The sequence below is a fragment of the Poecilia reticulata genome, linkage group LG2 (genome assembly GCF_000633615.1).
Source record: "Poecilia reticulata strain Guanapo linkage group LG2, Guppy_female_1.0+MT, whole genome shotgun sequence".
NCBI classification, from domain to species: Eukaryota; Metazoa; Chordata; class Actinopteri; order Cyprinodontiformes; family Poeciliidae; genus Poecilia; species Poecilia reticulata.
Window position 1 is genome coordinate 38,726,122 of NC_024332.1, and position 22,141 is coordinate 38,748,262.

General features: G+C 38.5%; 1 protein-coding gene across 1 annotated transcript; it reads left to right on the top strand.

Moving 5' to 3' along the window:
- The first annotated feature begins 8,590 nt into the window (after positions 1–8,590).
- On the top strand, positions 8,591–21,927 carry wnt6b (wingless-type MMTV integration site family, member 6b). The gene is made up of 3 exons (XM_008402747.1): positions 8,591–8,806; positions 19,399–19,703; positions 20,879–21,927. The coding sequence occupies exons 1-3, from the start codon at positions 8,608–8,610 to the stop codon at positions 21,338–21,340; spliced, it is 966 nt and encodes a 321-aa protein (XP_008400969.1). The 5' UTR covers positions 8,591–8,607; the 3' UTR covers positions 21,341–21,927.
- Positions 21,928–22,141: the final 214 nt, after the last annotated feature.

Genomic DNA, 22,141 nt, shown 5'->3' on the forward strand with positions numbered 1-22,141 from the left:
GTGTGTGTGTGTGTGCGTGTGCGTGTGTGTGTGTGTGTGTATTCATGTGCCTGTTTGTGTTCTTGCTAGATGGCATGGGTCTGCATTTTTGGACCATGCTTTAAAGATTTTTTTTTTTTTGCCGTCACTTATAATTAGAAAGTTTAAGTTTAGCCCTCAAACATTGATTTCAGTGGTTTAATCTTGCAACTTTGGTCAAATTAGGTAATTTGAGGTTCTGGTCTTAATTCCACTTGCTTATTTACTCTGGCTAACCAATTTTAAATTATTCTTGCTAACAAAATCTTCCTCTAATGCAAAGTAGTATATGCTTAACACTTTGTTTATTTTCTCAAAACTTCATTAGATATTTCGGTTCCTGTAAATCTTTCCTCTTCTATCTGTCCAGCTTGGGCCTGCAGGCTTTAGCATGTATCTTAGCCTTCTTGTTTTTACATGCTTGGTGCGTCATATGTTTTGTTTATCCTGCTTTAGAGATGATGGTACATGCAATAAAAAGTTTGCAGTTTTGGAAAGAAGACCATCTGAATTTGAAGCACAGTTCCGCAATGTTGAAACCATGTCAGCAGATAGTCAGGSCCCATTAACCAGCTACAAAGATTATCCGTTAGCTTGTGCTCCAGCTGTTCCAACACACCTGCGACAAAAGACAATTTATAAGATGCTTAGTCCTAAAGTATTTTCCACTTAACCTATTTTGGTGCTAAAACTTTCTTAGCATCCTTTTTTTTTTCTTTTTTCCAAATTTGAACTTCATCATCAATAAATTGGTGCTACTAAGTTTTTGCTAAGTTCAGGTAGAGAACCACTTTTTTAAATGGTATAACATGAGATAATCTTCTCCTGTGCTTTTTGTTTTAGCACAGTATTTAGTGTTATCTGTTCTCAAAGCTGGCTGCACAGTGGCACAGCTGGTAGAGCTGTTGTCTTGCAGCAAGAAGGTTCTGGGTTCGATTCCCGGCCCTGGTCTTTCTGCATGGAGTTTGCGTGTTCTCCCTGTGCATGCGTGGGTTTTCTCCAGGTACTCCGGTTTCCTCCCACAGTCCAAAAACATGACTGTCAGGTTAATTGGTCTCTCCAAATTGTCCCTAGGTGTGAGAGAGTGTGTGTGCATGGTTGTTTGTCCTGTGTTGCCCTGCGACAGACTGGCGACCTGTSCAGGGTGRCCCTGCCTCTCGCCCGGAACGTTAGCTGGAGATGGGCACCAGCACCTCCTGATCCCACTAAGGGACAAGGGTGTACAGAAAATGGATGGATGGATGTTCTCAAATCTTCTGCTTTGAAATCATTTGATTATTTTGTTCCTTTTTGATTTCGTACATTTGCCTTGTTATTCACCTTGTATTTACGCAGCTACAAAATTAAACCGACTTTTTATATAATCTGCGGGAAGTAAACTGTAAGTAAGTGTGCAAATGTGAGTAAATAATATCTTCTAGTTGTTAATTGTATTTTGGCTCATTGTTCATAACCCCTCAAACAGGAATCCAAGTCACCAACAAGGTGTAAAATAAAATTCTGAATTCAGAAAATGTCACAATCTTCAGAACTGATTAAAAAAATAAGAGGAATAAAATGAGATATGATGGTTAACAACATAGTTCAGCTTCAAATGCAATAGATTGGGATGAAATTACAACAAATAGATGGGAAATAGGGATATAATTTGGCAAAAATGCAAACTTAGAGGAAGTGCAACTCAGCTCAGATTGTTAGTTAATGATGACCTAAAGAAGTCTGTACTTTTAACCTGGATCACTCAATAAATACCAAGATTTTAAGTCATCTTCTTTCTGGGAAGAAAGAAGTTTGACCATTAGCATGAAGTGTGTCTTTCTAGATGTTTAGTAGTAACATCTAGAAAGACACACTAGATGCACCTCTGACAAGCATTACTCAGAGATGCTTGTCAGTTTGAGTATTGTCTGGCAACCCAGACAACTGAATAAGGAGGTAGCACCTTCCTTTTCAGGCCTAGGCACATCACAGCTTGCCTATTGGCACAAGGTGATGTCATATCTGCTTGTTAATTGGAAAATGATAGTGTTGTGTCCCCCATCCAGTTGCTATAGGCTACATTTATTTCGGTGATGCTGTGGTTTTATGAGTAGTTGAAGGCTACTCCTCTATCAGCCGAGTTACAAAAAAGCATCACCTTTCATGTCACTTTACAGTCTTTCCTTCTGTAATCTCTCGGTAGTTTTGAGCTCATCCGTGCAACTTTTTAACCTCTTGTGTTTGTCTGAAAATATCCATACTCCAAGTTTGATGTGTGTCTTTTGGCAGCTCAAGCAGTGGGTGTGCCACTGTTGTTAAAGCAGAACAAATGTTTTTCTCATGAGAGATTGCCTTGGTCTTGCTGCTCTCCTGCATGTTACACTAAATTGTTATTCTCTGTGGGGGCTTTGCAAACTGTAAGCGTTGAAACTTTGTTTTCTACAACCAATTTCATTATTATCATCCCTGCTCATCTTTATCTATGCAATAAAACATGTCTGACAGTAGGGACTTTGTTTTCGGCTGGAGAACTGCAAATGATTCATGAAGACATAAAATGTATTCCAMATTTCCTGGGGACACTTTCACTTTAAGTGAAAATAACGATTAGTCAGAAAAAGACTTTCATGTAATCCATATTTGTTGCTTCATATTATCTAATAACTGCATATATTATTCACATATTGAAATAAGACTATATTTGTAGATGTAGGTTTTCTCATTAGTTTATTCAACAATTAATGGAGCTCATATCATCCATCCATCCATCCATCCATCCATCCATTTTCTTGCACCCTTGTCCCTTAGTGGAGTCGGGAGGGTTGTTGGTGCCTATCTCAAGCTAACGTTTCGGGCGAGAGGCGGGGTCACCCTGGACAGGTCGCCAGTCTATCGTAGAGCAACACAGAGACATACAGGACACACAACCATGCACACACACTCACACCTAGGGACAATTTAGACAGACCAATTAACCTAACAGTCATGTTTTTGGACTGTGGGAGGAAACCGGAGTACCCGGAGAAAACCCACGCATGCACAGGGAGAACATGCAAACTCCATGCAGAAAGACCGGGGCCGGGAATCGAACCCAGAACCTTTTTGCTGCAAGGCAACAGTTCTACCAACYGCGCCACTGTGCAGCCCTGGAGCTCATACCACTTTGTTTTATTTTGTGGCAGCATTTGACTAATCCACAGGTAAAGTTGTTGTTGATAGAGTGAAAAAGTAAATACAGTGGATTGCTACTGCGGTTGAAGTTGGYATCAGATTTGAACCAGATATAGTTAAAAAATTTAAAACACTAAACTAAGACAAACTGAGCTGAATAATTCTACACTTTAAARCATTAGTAAGTCTTGGAMATTTTTTAAAGTCTTTAYTTTATCTTCAAATCTTTATTTTAAAWTAGAATTAAAAGGTGTTTCAATTCTGGGAGGTTTGAGGCGGGTTAGGAACAACTYAGATCGAATTAAGACGTTTCMATAATGAATATTATTATTTCWATATGGGAAGCTTTTTCCAGATGTTGTTTATGAATATTGTTATTTTTTTTATACAAGACCACATTCTTCCACATTTCACTACCAAGCTGAGGTTTTTGATTATCATGCAACCCAACATGTAATGTACCTGTTAAGATGAACAGGAAAATAGTTGCTACRGAAACTTCTTCTCAACTTTATCCTATCATAGGCTTGAAAGCTATGTAAATTTCCAAAACCTGTCCTTTTATTGGCACAATTTACACCAGCTGGTGTCTGTCAATAGCAACTTGGTAATACTCTCTTTATTATGTTAGAATTGCATAGTATTTGGTGCACCGCACCATGAATTTTWAAAATATATTTGTACATAAAGATGAAGTTCATTTTCCATCTTAAGGCTCTTTGTTTTCCTCTGACCATCTCCTCTGTTCATTCTGGTGGTTAAGACACACATTTGTCATGACTATCTTCATCTCCGGCATATCTGAGGGATTAAGGAGGGATGAAACTCACTCGTTTGTGCGTGAAAAAAGAAGGACCTCATACAGTACAGCTCAATGACTACAGTGCCCTGATATCTTTAATGAAACCCAAGATAATGCGAATGCCGTAGTTTAATCTCTTTGTGACCCCTAACTGGAGCCTGAAAATTATTAATAGGGTATCCATTTCTTAATCTGTATCTGTATTTAAAACCTYGTTTACCTTTCTAATTTTACAGATCGTTATTGAAAGGCTAAACCTATCGATGTTGTCCTAAGCCTACAGTCAAGGCTACAATTAAACATGATATGTTAATTAATTTAAGATATCTTCCATGGCATGCAAATAATTACAGCCCAACGCAAAGCATCTTAGTATGATGTAGGCAATGCCAGCTTTAGATCTTGTTCTAGATGACTGCAAAATGTTATCAGGGATTTGAGTCCGTTTGATTCTCCAACTTCTTTTATCTCTTACTGCTATGCAGTTCCTCTACTGAGTCTTTATCATCACAAAAAACTGTTCATGCGAGACACTGTTTCCTCAAACTGATGATATTATCAACCACAGAACATCCTCCTTTGGTTATCTGCTCAGTAGCTGTATTCCATATGACAGAGAGAGGATCAGATTACTGCCAAGCAGAAAGTGAACATATTACTCTGGTCGACTGAACTCAATAGTTTTCTCATTTTTACATTTGAGAACAGCCACAGAACAATTCAGTAGCTAAAGTAGTGACTTACATATATACATTTTTGCTTACTGGGATTTTAGATTAATTTTTCAAACTGCTCTTCTTTTCAATCACAATATCTGCTTGTTGCAGCCTTAAATACTGTATCWCCACACTATACCTTTTAAGGTGGAACACTTGAATGTTTTTCTCTCCAAACAAGGGCACAAAAGGCTCGAGAATTTACAGGAAGTTGATCCCATCATCCTATCCAATCACCCTCTTTTTGGTCTTTTTTTCCAGTGGTGTACTTTTCCACCTGAGTTCACCACAGCAATCCAGCTCTTCAACTCTCATCATGCCCATTATGCGCCCAAACTTCTAAGGAAGTCCAATGTGTGTGGTATGCACACCCAGTATCCAGCGGAAATGTGGCAGAAACCTTTATCCTAAGGCAGACGGGAGGATTTTATGGCCCCCGGGCTACATCCGCTCTCAGTCTGTCCCACCGTGCTTATTGRAAAATCTGAAATTAAACATGCATAAACTGTTAATTCCACATGCATGTCCAAATKTGCCATTTTCACTTTTTTTGCTGCCTCGCTTTGAATGCAACTGCATCACAGGACTAACATCACAGTACATCACAGGACTAACAACCATGCATGCACACCCACCTAAGGGCGATATGGAGAGAACAACTAACCTAATAGTCATGTTGTTGGACTGTGGAGGTCAGAATATCCGAAGAGAACATACAGKGAGAACGTGCAAATTCCTTGCAGAAAGATTTTAACCCAAAACCTTCCTGCTGCAAGGCAACAGGACGACCAACTGCACCATATATAGATATTATTTAAGATAATATAAAGTTTGAACACTTTTATCACTGGTCACATGCCTGATCATGTTWCTCATCCGAATTACTAAAACAAGACAACTCATTTTTTGCAATATGTTAAAACATCATCTCATCGTCTGCAGTTTCCATTTTGGACTCTTGAGTTCTGATGGGTTTAAATGTATTGCTAACTGAACAAACTGCTTTTTGAGCAACRACCCACCAAAACCAATAAGTATACTGTTTAGGAAAACCTAAACTCWCAGTTGTAGTGCTTGTTTCGTCTGGTTTCGATTTAGAAGAAAGTGGCACCTTGGTTGTTTGGATTAAGCATGCTGGACTTACTCTTTGTTTAATTTATCACATATCTTTAACTGAAGATAGTCATCAGGATGAGTTTAGCATTTAACTTTACCTGATCACATGGTGTGTTATGAAATGTGAAAAACACTTTTTGATGTGAGGTGAAGTGTGAAAGGAACTTACAGTGAGAAATCACATGTCACTCCAGTTTTAGAGCAGAGCTGTTTGAGGAATGAAAATAGAAAACTATACAGCAATTTCACTACTTTCACAGCTAATACACCTCTCGCTGTAAAATGCTGATGTTCTACAGTGGGCCTTTAATCATTGCTTCCAGCAAATAAACACAAGCTTGAAAGAAACAAGCCAAATAAAACACTTTACTGGAAAATCACTTGACATTAATTTTACCTTTGTCTGAGTTTGTTTCTTATTATTTCTCTCTCTCACACACACACACACACACACACGCACAAACACGCGCACAGGCTCAGAATAGTTGTTAAGTAATAAGCGGTTACAGAGGGAGTGTGTGTTGCTAAATATTGTGGGTCTACCTGCTAATTAACACCCACTGACTGTCTGTGTGACTTAATTGCCTGTATGAGGATAACGCTATTGTTCCGTTTCCATAGAAATATTGTCAACACACTCAATAAACCCAGGAGGATTGAAATGGTGGGTGTTCCTGGTGTGTGCGGCTTGTCTGTGTAGACAGTATGTGTTTAGCTGATTATTCTTACTCTAAAATCAGGACATGTTTGAACTATAAGAATTATTCGCCGTCTGCTATTGGTGATTTTTACTTTATTCGTCACAGTGTTTTTACTGTGCAGTGTCTTGCAAAAGTATTCACTTCTTTTTCTGTTGCAAAGTGGTAACTTCAAGTCTTTCAAATAAAAACCTTATATCGCAGTGAACAAACTGTTCCTTTTAGTAAAGCTGCAGGTCCATTGGGACTTTGTTTGTTTCACCTTTGTGCTTTGGTAGACTGAATTTTTGTGCATTCTTCTTTGCAAAAGAGCTGAAGTTCCAGACAAATTGGATACATGAGTACACGTGAGCGTTCATTTTCAAACTATCCATAGAATCCCAGTTTGATAAAGGTTTGAGATTTGCCTTGAGTCATTGTAGCAGATGAATATGTTTTGTTTTACACCATTTCATTGTAGCTCTGGCTGTTTAATCGGGGMTTGAAGGGGAACTTCCTCCTCACTCTGAAGTGCTATGCAGCCTCTAACAGGTTTTTATTAAAGGATTGCCCGATATTTAGCTCCATCTGTAAAAAAAACAGCACAGCGYGGCCACCACCATTCTTTCACTGTGTGTTGAGGATATTGATATATATATAACTTTCCTTCCATCATCCAATAAGGTGCAACTTCGTGTTGTTCTATTACATAACATTCAAATAAAATCCACTGGGGCTAATGTTATTATGTGACAAGACGGGAACAATCTCAAAGGGTAAGAATATTCCAGCGAGGGAGTGTATTTGATCAGTTGAATCACCATGCCTGCTTTTTTCTCAACATGACTGCATGAAAACAAGGCCAGCCCAAGCTTTTCTACGGAAGGTGTTTTCATTCTGTCATCCCCCTGACATGTCAGCTTGTCGTATTATTTGTTGGAAACGTGCAACTGTGTGCATGTGTGTGTCTGCGTGTACACACGTCTCGCCGAGCATGAGACCGCCAGGGGAGAGGACTGGAGAGAGTGTTTGCTCTGCTTCTTAAAACAAACTCTCAAGRCAGATGAATGATATCAGGAGGTGCGATTAACAAGGACAAGGCTGAATGAAAAACTGTGAGGTAGAGCTATTTTTTACCCTCACTTTCTCTTCCCCGGCCTGCTTCTAGTGATGAAGGTTTTGATGATGCTTACTCAGGTGAAAGAATTAAAATTAAAATTGTGTGACATGAAGTAAAATGAGATGCGGTGAGAAAAGTTGTTTTGCATGCACTAAGCAGTTAGGATTCTCCTTTTTATTTAATGCCAAAAATGATGCCCCAGATCCTGGCAGTATTTTGAAATATTTAATCCAAGCCTCTTTTCCCCATTAAGAGTTAGGATAAACTATTTATCTATATTATATACACTCATCTGTCATAGCTTTCTAGGAGGTCTGGAGTGGTATTTATACAATGATGAATCTATATATGTGTTAACATTTCAAATATTTACTCTACATGAAGTCAACTCTATTTATTTTTGCTTCACARGATTTTTTTTTTTTCGTATCCGTAATAAAGTATGTATACTTTTGATTGAGAAGGCCTGAGCTACGGACGTTTTAAAAGGGGGGTGAGTTAGTGGATATGTGTGGTTCAAGTGGTAGAGCTCCTAACTGCCAGGACAACGACTGAAAATTCTCTATCGTCTGGAAATCTAAAATGCCTGCCTTCTGGTTTACCAGAATCCACTTAAGCAGCATTAATATGGCCCTGCTGTTGAGAGGTGTCCAACTATGTGACTTGCAACTTTCTAAGGACCACACAGTTCTTCCACATGCAATCAAACAGCAAAAAATATTATCTGATATCAAAGCAGAGATGCTTCTGGGAAACTGTGTGCTGTCGTCTCCCACGTTCTCATTCAAGAGGTCCATTGTAGCCACAGCCGAGATGCGGTGCATGGAGCTGACAGGTTCTGGAGCAAAAAAAAAGAAAACTTAATTAGTGTGGGTTTGTGGCAGCTACTGATTGATTCCTATCTCAAAAGAACTATGAGAATGTTGTATATCTTGCTCARAGATCCACTTTTTTTTTTTTTTCTAACATGGTTACAACTTTTGCAGGGCAGTGGGAAGCCCCTTGGTCATGGACCCCAACAGCATATGCAGGAAGGCGAAGCGCCTGGCAGGGAAGCAGGCCGAGYTGTGCCAGACTCAACCAGAAATCRTCAGCGAGGTGGCCAAAGGAGCGAGGCTGGGCGTCAGAGAGTGCCAGTACCAGTTCAGGTACCGCAGGTGGAATTGCACAAGCCACAACAAATACTTTGGCAAAGTACTACAGCAAGGTGAGTGAAGAGGGAGTGTCTCATTTGATTACATGATGAAAAACAGTTTTGCGTTTCGTTTTGTTTGATGTGTTCAACGGTAGTATCTATGAAATGTTTACACCAATTAGCGGTTTCATTAGTTTTGCTTGCAGTTTTATAAAGAAGTGATTTCGTTTTTACACTTCAGGCAAAACTACTGCTGTTTGAAAACATTTTGGGCACCTGCACTACATTTTTATTAATCTTATGGTAAACAAAATATGGAATATGTATTTAGACGTCCCTTGCAAATCTTTTGTCTTCGTCCCAGGGTTTAGAAATTGTTGAACGTTATGTATCCCACTTCTGAAAAATGTTAGATCCTGGTAAACAGCATCTGGGTAAGAAGGTGGGTAGCACAAAGAAAGTCAGGAAAACATGTTTCTAAAACATTTTGAAATGGAGACCAGGTTATGAACTGCTTTGAACTAGAGGATTTATTTTCTCGTCATTTGCTTTTGGCAAGGCTCCCGTTCACTCCAGGTGAAGACAGTCCTACGATCTCAGTGACAGTTTGCATGTTGCAGGAAACCTAATTTCAGAGTGATGGCAATCATGATGCAGCAGCACTTCCAGGATGTCACTTGCCAATTCCATCACAGGTATCATGTCGTCATTTGAAGGAATCCTTGAGGTTTTCCTATGTATACATGGGAGGTTTCTGAGTTCACCTTACTCTGGGCCGTAWKGCTGTATGATTGATTACATTAGCTACTTACAGTGTTATTGCAGCAGATCCCGTAAAGTGGTTTGTTGAAGTTTAGTGAGCTGTATAATTTTTTTTAAGGAATTAGTTAGCAGTGTTGATACATTCTTCCTTTTGTGCCTGTTACAGCAATCACACATGTGATTGCAATGCTCAGGCATTTCCAGACATGACTAATTGTTGAACTATTTGTGGTTGCACTTTTAATCAGACAAAGTTTAATATTTGGCTTAAGATTGCTCTTCTGCACCCAAAGGGAAACTGGATTTTTCCTTCGATTAGTGGATTATTTCCCATCAAGCAACATGTTTGGAATCGAAACAATCGGGGCTGACGAATGACATTTTGAAGGGATCACTGAAAGGCCTGCAAGTGTGTCTTTTTCACCTGTAAGTTAGCTCCATGCAGGAAGAAAATCCTTACTCCACTTGTGCTTTGRCTATGACAGCCCACCACAGAAGAAATGCTGGCTTCTGAAAATAATTATCAGTCTGCTGAGAGTAGATCAAGCATAATTGTAGGTTTTAGTAAAACTGATTAGCGTAGCTGTGGCATTTTAATGATTGGTAACGATTTACTTATGCAAGACATCCCAGTCTTTCCATCCCTGACCGCATTCTCAATCTACAACAGAAACCTATCACCAAAAATAGTTCAATGCACGACTATCAAGCTCTCTGTGATGTAAAGGCATATGAATCGCAATACCAATTCCTAATCAATCTATGATTACCTCCCTGGAGGTGATATCCGTCATCAGAGTCTTCAAGGCCTCTGCCTAGTCTATAAAAGATAAAAGCACTTGTACCACAGTGACACTGCAGAGAACATGAAAATTCTGGGAGGTTTTGTTTTATTACAATGTAGTAAGGTCTGATCTGAGCGTAAGCTRTAATGGGAAGAGAGGGTGATGTAGCTTTTGCAACAGGAGATCCCTGTTTGACCAATACAGCTTGTAAATATACAAAGCAGTTTAATTTAGGCCAGAAATCTACTGGACACTGAAAATGCATAACGTCAACACAACKTTATTMATTTTTTCCTTTGGTTTTTATTCACCAGTACCTTGAGATTTCAGTTTCCATCCGCTTGAGGTCAGGTCCTTTTCTGACAGTACTCCAACAGACAAGGGCAGCTGTTGTATWTYTGACCAGACATATTCACACTTGACTGAATCTCCTCTTCATCAGATTGGGCACGCTTGAAAAGATTACCTAAGATTGCTTTTTCCTATCATCTCCTTTAGGATCTCTTAACATCGTGCTCCGGCTCTTTGAAGTCTCTAATATAACTGACGCTGGGTCACCGCTGGGTCCTTGGCAATTACTGCGTTGGTTTTTCTGTTGTGTGATTGGATTCTTCGAGAGCTGCTTGTCTCATGTTTAACTGAGATTACAGACGACCTTGTGATCGTTGTGTTGAGTTAGCAAACGTGGAATTTAATATTAATTTAGACTGCCAAAAATGTGCCGAACATGTCACAAAACCCATTTTGTTCTTATCGTTCCTTGATGTTACAAAGGTGGCTTTTTTTCTAATTCATTTCACATGCTATATTAAACCAGTCAAAATCATATCTGTCAGCTGTCAAAATCTTACAATTTCYTCTTTTGGAAACCTTTAATTTGTTACTTAACAAGAAAATRAATGCCTTTTTCTAAAAAGAAAGTGAACATTTTCAGTACYTTTCTGGTAAAAACAAACAAGCAAAAAAAAAAAGAAAATTAATTTAGCTGGTTTAAATTATTGTTTTTCTGTCTACTATGTYTACCGCAGCACCATTACTGTTAGTATTTATGAAGGAGAAAGAATGGAGGAGCGATAGATTCAAAGATACACTGAGAAAGAGAATGAAGACGAGAAGGGGAAAGGGGGCAAGAATCTACCAGTTGAAGACAATTAATCATAAATTCCTGCCTGTCTATAAAGGAAGCCAAAGCTTTCTTCTGTTTTGAAGCTTTTGTCCTCAATTACCTGGATTTGCCCCTGATGGTTGTTTATCATAGGCTGGTACCAATAAATGTCAAAATAAGAAGCGCCTYTGTATTTATTCATTCTAAGTGGTTTACTTAACCTCATTGACATCTGTTTAGAGATTTTGCTCTGATATGCTGGTGCGACACTTCTGCTGGCTATGTTGTGACACACTTTTTAGATTTTGGTGCATTTTTTGTATCCATGAGGTGTTGAAATATGTTAACTACTTGATTCTTTTTGACAAAAATACCACACTCTGAGTTGATTTGTCTTAAGACAAATTGATMATTTGTTGGAATTTCATTGCTGGAGTTTTGCACTCTAAATGCTTTTCCATTTTAAATAGCTGTTTTATTGTGTAACTTCTATATAATGCATTTCCTAAGAAAGGTTAGGGAATCCTGTAGTTTAGCTTTAGACAAAGAAAGCTGAAGTCATTATGTTGTTTTCACATATGGGTGCGGTTAGCAATGTCCTGATTAGGAGTTTTTTTTGTTTTTGTTTTAAATCAGTCTGTGTCAGTATTTGCTAACACCTAGTCCCGGTCCGATGCTTCTTTAAAGCCAATTTTGTGTAAATGCCTGGAAAATCAGTAGCTTTAATAGAAATAATTAATAATTGTGGTGTCTTTATTTAGTATAAATCGAAATTTGTTGATTTTGGAAGTTGAATGGCTGGTGCAAGAGGGGCCCAGGCCAAAATGGACTTCTATGTTAAAACTATTCTAAATTTAAAAAAAAGAAACAAAAATCCTTGCAGTTTATGCCTATGATATTTTATTAACTTTTTATGTTATGTTAATGTTATGTTCACTTTGGATTGTTAATCACATAGATGCCAAATATCATTTAGCTGAGGAATCAAGCCAAACATCATGTACTGAATGCTTTTCTTTGAACTCCATCAGATATAAATTACTATTGTTCCCCATACATGGACAAAAKATGTCTATGGGCTCCAGAGTAGGTCATGTGACACAGAAAGACAGGAAGCTGCAGTAGCCAATACAGTCTTTCATTTTGAACATTATTTCATTTGAAAAACGCTTTGGTTAAAGGAAATATATTTCTCCTAACTGCTATCTATAATGCCATTTTGCAAATAGTGTACACACAAATTTGATTAAATAATGGCTATGAGGAGCTGCAGCTGGCATTATAGCAGAAAGCAGATCAACAACATGTATTATGAATTGAGTCTAGTACAGTAATCTGACATGAATCTTTGATAACTGATCTGATACTAGTCGTTGTACCTCAATTATATATTATATGCAAGTCTCAAACTTTATTGATCATTAAGCAACATTTATATGCTTGTATTTTTCTTGTTTTTATGGACTTATCTGTAAAAATTGCCTATAAAAGCTAAAGTTTGTATTTTTGTTCTGCCTTGCAAAAGATGTTTGGCAAAATACAACTTCTTTGTGTGATAGTTTGATAAAAATCTAACTCTTACTCAGTTGGAAACCAAACTTTGCACAAACATAAACGTTACATTAGTTGTTATGTCTGAGAGTTTATTAGATAACCTTCTCCAGAAACATGTTTTTTTTTTGTTACACATTACCAAGTAATGTGACTTTTGTGTTATAGCATATTTATAAGACTGAAACAACCATACATTGTTAATGGAGTGATGAGATTGGAGTGATAATGAAGKGATAATTGTGCAACCAGCATGACTATCTGTGCACATTTCATTCCTTGTGACGTTTGTGATGATCACGCTGATAACGGATGGATCACATTACCAACTGTAGTGGAATTAAGAAGAGCCATTGCACACTCATGTGCCAAGATGCAAATGTTTACTTTTTAACTTGCGTAAAAGCTGGCAGGGAGAAGTTAAGTGTACGGGGTTGAAACGTGTGAGGTCTGGAGTTGTGTATGCGTACATAATAAGGGTTTTAGGTGATTTCACAACATTGCTTAGGACAATTTCACACCTGTATTGCAGGAAATGTGTAGAAGAATGAGTGGACAGGTAGACACAAGACCTCATTTTGCATCTGAATCAAGAATTTATTTTTTCTGGACATGAACCTTTCGGAAAAAAAATCCTTTTTTTTTTGTCTTTTCTTTGATCTCGGCTGATAAGATAAACATCCTGATGTAGACTTGACTTGCGGCGTGAATGAGYCAGCATAAAATGATGCTGGTAATCACATAAGGGATGCTGTGGTTCTCCTTTGAACATCACGATAGACTGTGTGAGAGTCTGCTGCAAAATAAATAAAAAAACTTTCCTGGGACTGTACAGTGGTTGCACAGATATAATCATGTCAAGGATTTCACATCTATTATCAGTAGATGTTAAGATAATTTTCAAAGAAGTAAACACCACTTGACTTTTCAGAGTTAATTCTGCTGTGCTTGGTTGTTTTGCAGTCTGGAAAAATAACCAGCGATGCAAACTGTGACCACTTTGGTAGGATTTAAGTTTTTACCATTGCCATAATGTGTCAGAGGTGATATCCTGAGCAAAATCAGATATCAGCTAATTATTAATTACAGTCTGAGAAGGACAAAGTCAAACAGAGACGAAGTTCAGCACACAAGATGTATTGAACTTGCAGGCTGATCTAAAGTTAGAAAATATGATTTCTAGAACAAAAGACCTCTTTGTCGTTTAAAAACTTCTTTCTTTGTGTGAATACAGAATTTGCACACCTAAACCGGAAATAATGATTTGCATTTTTTTGTCTGTTCTACTGAAAAAGGCAAAGATAAGAATATATTTGGGGCACTAGGCCAGTCACAGAGAGAGGATGTAAATGTAAACTCTTTAATATATATTTTTTTATTTTATTTTATTTTTTTACAATATTTTGTACTATATAGTGTGATGACAATTCTATTTCATAAAATTAAAATACTCTGCCATCCAAAAGTATTTTCTGATTTTGTCACATTCCTACCACAAATTTCAATTTATTTCATAAATATTTAATGTTGTAAACTAAACTAAGGCAGTGGAATAATGTGCTGCCTTGTTTGTTTATCCACTTTCACTYTGATATTCCTATATAATCCAGCGCTATCAATGTACATCATGTGAGATATTCTGATGTGTTGCTAGCAATTTTTTTAACTCTCCTTCATCAAAATGTATTAAGTGTAGATGGACCCTTGTTTGTTACTATTGCAGTGGAGCTGAAGGTTCAACAGTTGAAGAAACTCCATCCGTCACTCAGTTTTTTGTACAGTGAYCATGTGATCATTATAGAACATAGAGGAAGGTTATTCTTTCATCCCGTTTGTCTTTTTGTGTTTCATTCCCATCATATTAAATAACTTTTTTTTATGTAGCTTTGATATTGTTGCACCAAAAAAGCATCAAAGAAATCTGCTCTCTCTAAAAAGGGACTTACTGAAAACGTGCAATGATCTAAACCTCCTTAACAACTAGAATCTCCTCTGTCTTTGCTGGTAAACAACATAAGGATTGTATTTCCAGGCCAATCTGCGGACCATGTGATTAACTACATATCTGTAATCCAGCTGCACCACATCTCCTTAGATAATATTCTGATTATTATTTTCTTTTATCCAGCTCATGTATATGTTGAGGTCATTGTTCACAAACCGTGCTACAAAGTAGTTTGTTAAACTGAACAACGCAGCTCTGTTCTTCTTCACTTCTGCAGATTTCAAGACTCTGCCTTGTGCTGAAAGTCTCGGGTGTATTGAGTGAAGAGAAACAGTGAGAATACAGGCCCCCGGGGGCTTGATTCTACTACTGACCACCCTGTCTGACACTAAACGTTCCAGAATAAAATTCAGAAACAGAAACGTAGCAAAGATTGCAAGGTAGAAATACTTTGAACAAAACTCCGGATCTTGCAGTCTTTGGGTTTTTAGAGTCAATTCCATATCTTGAATATCTTTCTTTGTCATATGATCATAATTCTTGCTGCTGTTTATACTCTTTTTTTTCCTTCTCAGTGATCATTTTTTTCACTCCTAATGATCCTTATGCTGTTGCCTAAAAAGTTGAAACATGATTTGATAAATATGTGCTAAATGCTGCAGAAGGGCTGCATGGAATTAGAAGCAGACATAGGCAGGCCCAGACACCCACCATGGCAGAGAATTTGTTTGGAATTCATGTCTGCAAGGAAAATGTGAAACAGGGTGCCTCAAATCATCAGATTTTTGATAGCCTATTTTCCGCTTCCTTCTTTATTCCTTCAGTCTTTCCACTCATTGCTTGTTTTTATGTCTACTCACTGTGTGTTCTTTGTACTTCCCTCCCTTTCACTTTTAGTGAGATGATTAAAAACAAATCGCAAGAAACCTGAGTAATTATTAGTCAAAATGACTGACAGTTTGCATGTGTTAAATAAAACATACATTCAATTGACGATTTTCTATTTAAAATGTTTCTAAAGTGCGCCTCAAGGACATCTGGACTGACTTTTTTCCTGTGTGGACACTCCTTGGGTTGCTATCAACATATTGTTCTAATAATGAGCTGTGTTCTGATGGTAAACCCACTGGGATGTTTGTGAGATGACATATCTTGATTTCAGTATCTTGCAGCTCCTGAAAGTCTCAGCCCTGTTTTGCTGTATAGCAGCAAGGTGGGGTTTAGTTTAATGGCAACGAAGGGATAAACACAATACTCACACAAAATCGTATACATTTTGCCACACACGTGTTATATATTTACGCTGGACCAAACCGTTGATTTACAATTTGCAGCCAGCTCCAAAAAAGAATAAAAGGCAAGATAAAAATTCCAGATAAACCGAGGAGCAGCTGACCTGTTGGAAAGGTTAAATGCCTTACTTAGAATAGCTGTTTTCAAAATGACACGCGTGCGCGCTCAAACACAAATTTGTCGACACTGGAAACATCTCAGGGTATCATGGTCCGCAGCTGTTATTGATATCAAGGCATGCAGGGGGTGTGCACGTTTCATAGCTCGCCGCCAATTCTTTCTGTGTGTGTGTGTCTGTGTGTGTAATTCATAATGAATCCCATTCACAGAATCATGTGATATGAAGCTGGCATTGTTGACGGCGGTGACTGCTCGATTAGTCTGTTCCATCGCCAACAAATAAAAGACATTCACTTGTCTCCACACTAGGCAGTTATTGTTCTATGGTGGAGTCTATTGGCACTATTTGTGTTTATTAGCTGAAATTCATTTTCAGCTAACACTTAGTCTAAACCAGGGTTGTCAAATTCCAGGCCTCCAGGGTGCCTTGAATATTTTATTCCTGGATCTTCTTCTGGTTCTTCACCTTGTTTCTGAAATCTTGAATTAAGTGGCTGATTTGCCTTCCGTCGTGTTGTCAAGTTCTACAGTTATGCAAATTACCTCATGTTTAATTTTCTGTTTTCAAGCTGAGAATCATAGCAACGTATCAGAGTCTTCCTTACAATTACTGCATTTATTTAGATGCATAACAACCAATCACAATGAGCAAATCAAAATACTTCACCAAGCAGCAGACTTTGGTAACATTTCATATTGTTTATTTTACTTTTCAGTGAGACCAGCGTTATATAGCTCGTTTAAGCATTCGTTGATTAGTGAATTAACATTTAATCAAAGTCGAAATCATTAATATTTATTTTGTGCTTGCCTTCCTCAAGACACTGATGTTGGTGTTTATTGTCAGTAAGGTCAATAAACACATTAGTGTTTACTGACATTACTGACTGGGACAGAATTACCCAGTCATTTTTTTTTTTTAATTTTAAATTTCCACAAGTTTGGCCACTGGTGGACATTATCGCCTCCTCCACTGTGCTTAGCAAATTTTCTGGGAAAAACCCTGCATATTTATGATGATTACAAAACACAACATATTATCCAAGCATCTCAGATGGACTTCATTTAGTATTACAGGGAACCATCATTAACCATTTATTTGGTTTGGCTGTTACTGTTATTATTGTCATTGTAATTTTAATAGCATTTTTCTACTTTTATGTGAAACTGTGCCGTGAAACAGGTCATGAAAAATCCTACCATCGCGAGCAAAACTGTCTGCAAACAGACTGCAGAGAGACTGTGGAACCTTCCTGTATAGCAAGATAAATATGGCTGGTATTTTGTTGTCAAGAGAATAACAATAGCTTCAATAACCGCGGCTAATGACGTGTTGAGCTGAGGTAGGGAGATGATGCTAAAGCCACTGAGGCAGACACACGATCAATTTGCAGTTGTAGTTGAACATTCTTTCAGCAGGGAGTGTTAAGCTCTGCACTCAAAATAAACCACCAGTTGTGGTGTTCCTAAAAGTACGAGTGTGTGAATATATGTGTATTAGAAGGAAACAGCTGTCCTCATAGTGCCACAAATCCATTGATGCTAGAGGCTGTAGCTATGAACCAGGCTTTAAGGGAAAGTGCTTTTATCATGTTCTATGAATAACTGGAGTGGAAGGAATGCTCTTGATTTCTTAGATTAAAAGTTAATGAAATTATATATTATAATGTATAATGAATTAATAAAAAAATCATTTCAGTCTTTATTGTGGTTAACCCCCTATCCCCCAAAAAAGTAAAGTCTAATAAATTAGACTGCCATTTAAGCTTAATTCATTTTAACACAAACCCAAATAATGGATAAACATATTATATAAAAACTGACTTAAATTTAGACAAAGTAAATGTCAGCCTGCTGAGAGGTATTCACTTAAAACTGGTTGGGTCTCCATTTGCGTAAAATACTGCATCAACGCAGCATGACATGGAGGAAATCAGCCTGTGGATGTGTTAGCTTCTTCTATTGGTACTTTTAGCAGTGTTGGAAGGTGATCTCCATCAAGCTTGCCAGCAGAAGGAAATGCTCTAAAATTCCCATCATGAGACCTTGATTTCCAAGCTGTACTTTTATTATTAAAAAATAAACAGTGCAAATCAAGGAATGCAACAGTTGTTGCCCATATCTTGGATACATCCTTGTGTTGCAGGTGTTGAAGTACTGACTCCAGCTGCAGCCCACGCCTCTTTGACCTCTACTAGACTCTTGAATAGGTTTTGGTTCACAGTCCTCTCCAGGCTGTGTTTATCCCTGTTGCTTACAACTTTTCCTATAGCACTTTATTCCCTGCAGTATACTTTCCCCTAGTGCACTTAAATACACTTTGGTGCTGATCTTCTTCTTGTGGGAAGTGTAAGGGACTGTTTAATGAAAAACTGTTCAGTTGTTGTAAGCCAGAGCAAAGTGAAACCAGTCAAATTCCTTTCTGTGTGTATGAACCTGGTGAATAAATCTGATTCTGATTTATTGGTCACAACATTGCCAGAAAATAAACATTTTATGATAAAAATGTTTTTATTGGTCTTATGTAATATTCTTATTCCTGCATTTGCAAATGTGTAGAATAAAAAAAATGAAATATATGGCCTTGGGTATAATGAATATATGCACATAGAATGGAAATACTGAAATAAAAACAAATCTAATTGCACTCTAAATGATTAAGATCCATCTATCTAGAACACCGTGAAGAGGTCACCAGTCCATCACACAGGACCAACAACCATGCAGTGGAATTTGGAGAAATCAACAAACCTGCAGAAAAACCCCAGGCTAAGATTCGAACCCCGGACAGTCTTACCGCAAAGCAACAGTTCTACCAACTGTGCCACTGTGCAACCTGAAAATAAAACAAGATTGATTTGTAAAAATGACTTTGAGTGTCTTGATTATTTATTTTTAGTATATATGCAAGAAAAACTGAACTCTATTTCTGAGTTTTTTTAACATTCTTCCAAAAATTTTATTCTCATCTACCCTTTAGACAAACACCAATGTCATTGTATATTCCACGTTTTCTTAATGTTGTGCAGCATTACCAGATAAGCTGCCTTTTAGCTCATAAACCAGAAACAGCTAACCTGCTCTCTCGTGGTCTGTTCTGCAGATATCCGGGAGACAGCATTTGTCTATGCCATCACAGCGGCAGGGGTGACACACGCCGTGACCCAAGCCTGCAGCATGGGAGAACTCCTTCAATGTGGATGTGAAGCAACCAGAAACAAAGCTCCTCCAAGGCTGCCTTCATCTTCCTCATCTGGGGACGGGGTCAAATGGGAGTGGGGCGGTTGCGGCGATGATGTCGAGTTTGGTTATGAAATGTCCAAAAAGTTTATGGATGCCAAGAGGAGGAGAGGGAAAAGTGATATCAGGACACTCATTAACCTTCACAACAACGAGGCTGGGAGGCTGGTAAGAAACACGCTGATAAGTTCATCTTTTTTTTTGCTTAATTATTAGTGTGGCGCGCTTTGTAACTGCTACTGTGTTTAACGCTGATCACATGTTTCAAAGATGTTGCCTGTTCTTTGGAATCCATCCTTCATTCCTCAAACATGCAAAAGAGAAAGACAGCCCTTAGCTGTATTTGTGGAGTACCGTACCGTAAGCTGATATTTTTACAAGAATCAGATTTCTGAAACAAAAAGAGAAGAGCGTGCCACATATTTTGCATTTAAGCCTTCGGGGCAAACAGCTTTTTACCATTTTCACAGTCACTGAAGGAGATTTTACTTCATTTCGCAAGTAATTAACTATCGGTATGGTAGTTTTTTTTTTTTTTTTATGCAATTCTGTCTTCTTGTGAAAAAATGTTGCACAAGAGCCACATTCAGTTAAGTTAATTTCAAAGGAAAGTACAGAGGAACGGAGGAGACAAAGGTTTTTGGGATGTGGTCCAATTAAAGCATTAGTGACAAACCATTTTGAGCATTAAAAAAAGGCACACTAATTCCCAGAGGCACACTAATTCCCAGAGGCTGAGAAACAAGCGTGCTGCGATGCGTTCACATTTCTGTTTGTGTGCATGCATGCATACACCTTTACCCCTTTAGTTAGTGTGTGAGTATATGCCTAAACGGACAGGTGTGTGCATGTGTGTGTGTGGCTCCATGTGTGCGTTCGCGCATGCGTGTGCGTGCCTGTGCGTGTGCATGCGTGTGTGTGTGTGCGTGCGTGTGTGTGTGTGTGATGGGTTAATTATGTGCAGTATAAGTGAATGATCTGTTGTCAAGGCTTGTTAGATGTAGGAAGGCCAGAGGCAACATGGATGGGAAGGGGGGTGGGGAAAAATTCCTTTGGAATAGCGTCTGCTTTTATCTTACTTATCTATCAGTTAGTGTTTGTGTGTGCTAGTGTGTGTGTGTGTGTTTGCGTGATCTGATGGCTTTGTGTGTGATATATTATGTCAGCACAATAATAAATTTTAAATTCCTTAGTGGATTTGTCATTTGTCTGAAGCAAGCGTACCTCTATTTGAGGTGCAAGTTATTTATTTTTTTGTGAAGTTTTTCTCTCTTGAGATTTGTATTTTTTTTTTTCACCTGGCTGCCGTCCCTCACTTCTCTTTTCACACCTTTTCCCACTAGGCCGTGAAACTCCACATGCGGACTGAATGCAAGTGCCACGGACTGTCAGGCTCATGCACCTTGCGCACGTGCTGGAAAAAGATGCCTCATTTCCGTGAAGTGGGCGACCGCCTGCTGGAGCGCTTCAACGGTGCTTCCAAGGTGATGGGCGGCAACGATGGGAAGACACTGATACCCGTCGGCCAGAACATAAAGCCGCCGGACAAGCAGGACCTGATATACTCTGACGAGTCTCCAGACTTTTGCCTTGCAAATCGGAAAACGGGCTCGCTGGGAACAAGGGGGCGCATGTGCAACAGCACGGCCATGGACATCAGCGGCTGTGACTTGCTGTGCTGCGAGCGAGGCTACAGGGAGGAGACGGTGGTGTTTGAGGAGAACTGCCTGTGCCGCTTCCACTGGTGCTGCGTTGTCCAGTGTAAAAAGTGCATGGTGCGAAAAGAGCTTAGTCTGTGTCACTGATGAACTGAGGTAAAGAGTATTCGTATACTTTAATTATAACCACTTCTGTTACTTTTAGGTTCTTGCTTTTGTATTGTTGATGTGAAAGAAGGAAAGGATGCAGACTTCCATGGTTATCCATTTTATATATATATTTTTTTTTTACAGTCAAATAACACACGCGACACCTTTGATTTGACATTTAAAACATTGTTGTTGGAGTTCTATGAGTTTTGAACAAATTGAAAACTTTCCAAACTACCTACTATCTGTTTTTGTGGGGGAGGGGGTTCCAATTATTTTTTGTCCGCGGACCAAAGAATGTTCTCTTCCATTAAATAAAAAGTAGAATACATGGAGGATCTATTATTGACTAGCTAGGCATGTTTAATGACTGGTTCACATGGTGAGATTTTCAAATCTCAGAGACTCCTCTTAGGTAATAACAGGTTTGGACCTACATTGTGTAGCATACTACAACACTGCAAACACGCCACACAGACTTCACTCACAAACATTCAAATGTCAGATGGAAAATCCCTCAAAACATAAAACATGGCTGACCGGGAAGAACCAATGGCAGTAGTTTATGGATTACATTTAGCAGAGAAAAAAAACAAAACATCTCCAACTTCTGCCTGTCTTTCTGGTGTACTGTGGCAGCTTCGTCTTCTGTATTCAGAATTCTCCTCCATGTTTCTGCCACCTTTCGTTCTGATTGGCTACATGTCACATTCAACGGGCTGCTTATCCACGGTGAACACCCTACATCACAAGTTAGAATACTGTGCCAAGACAACCCAACATGTTGAACTTCCCCAA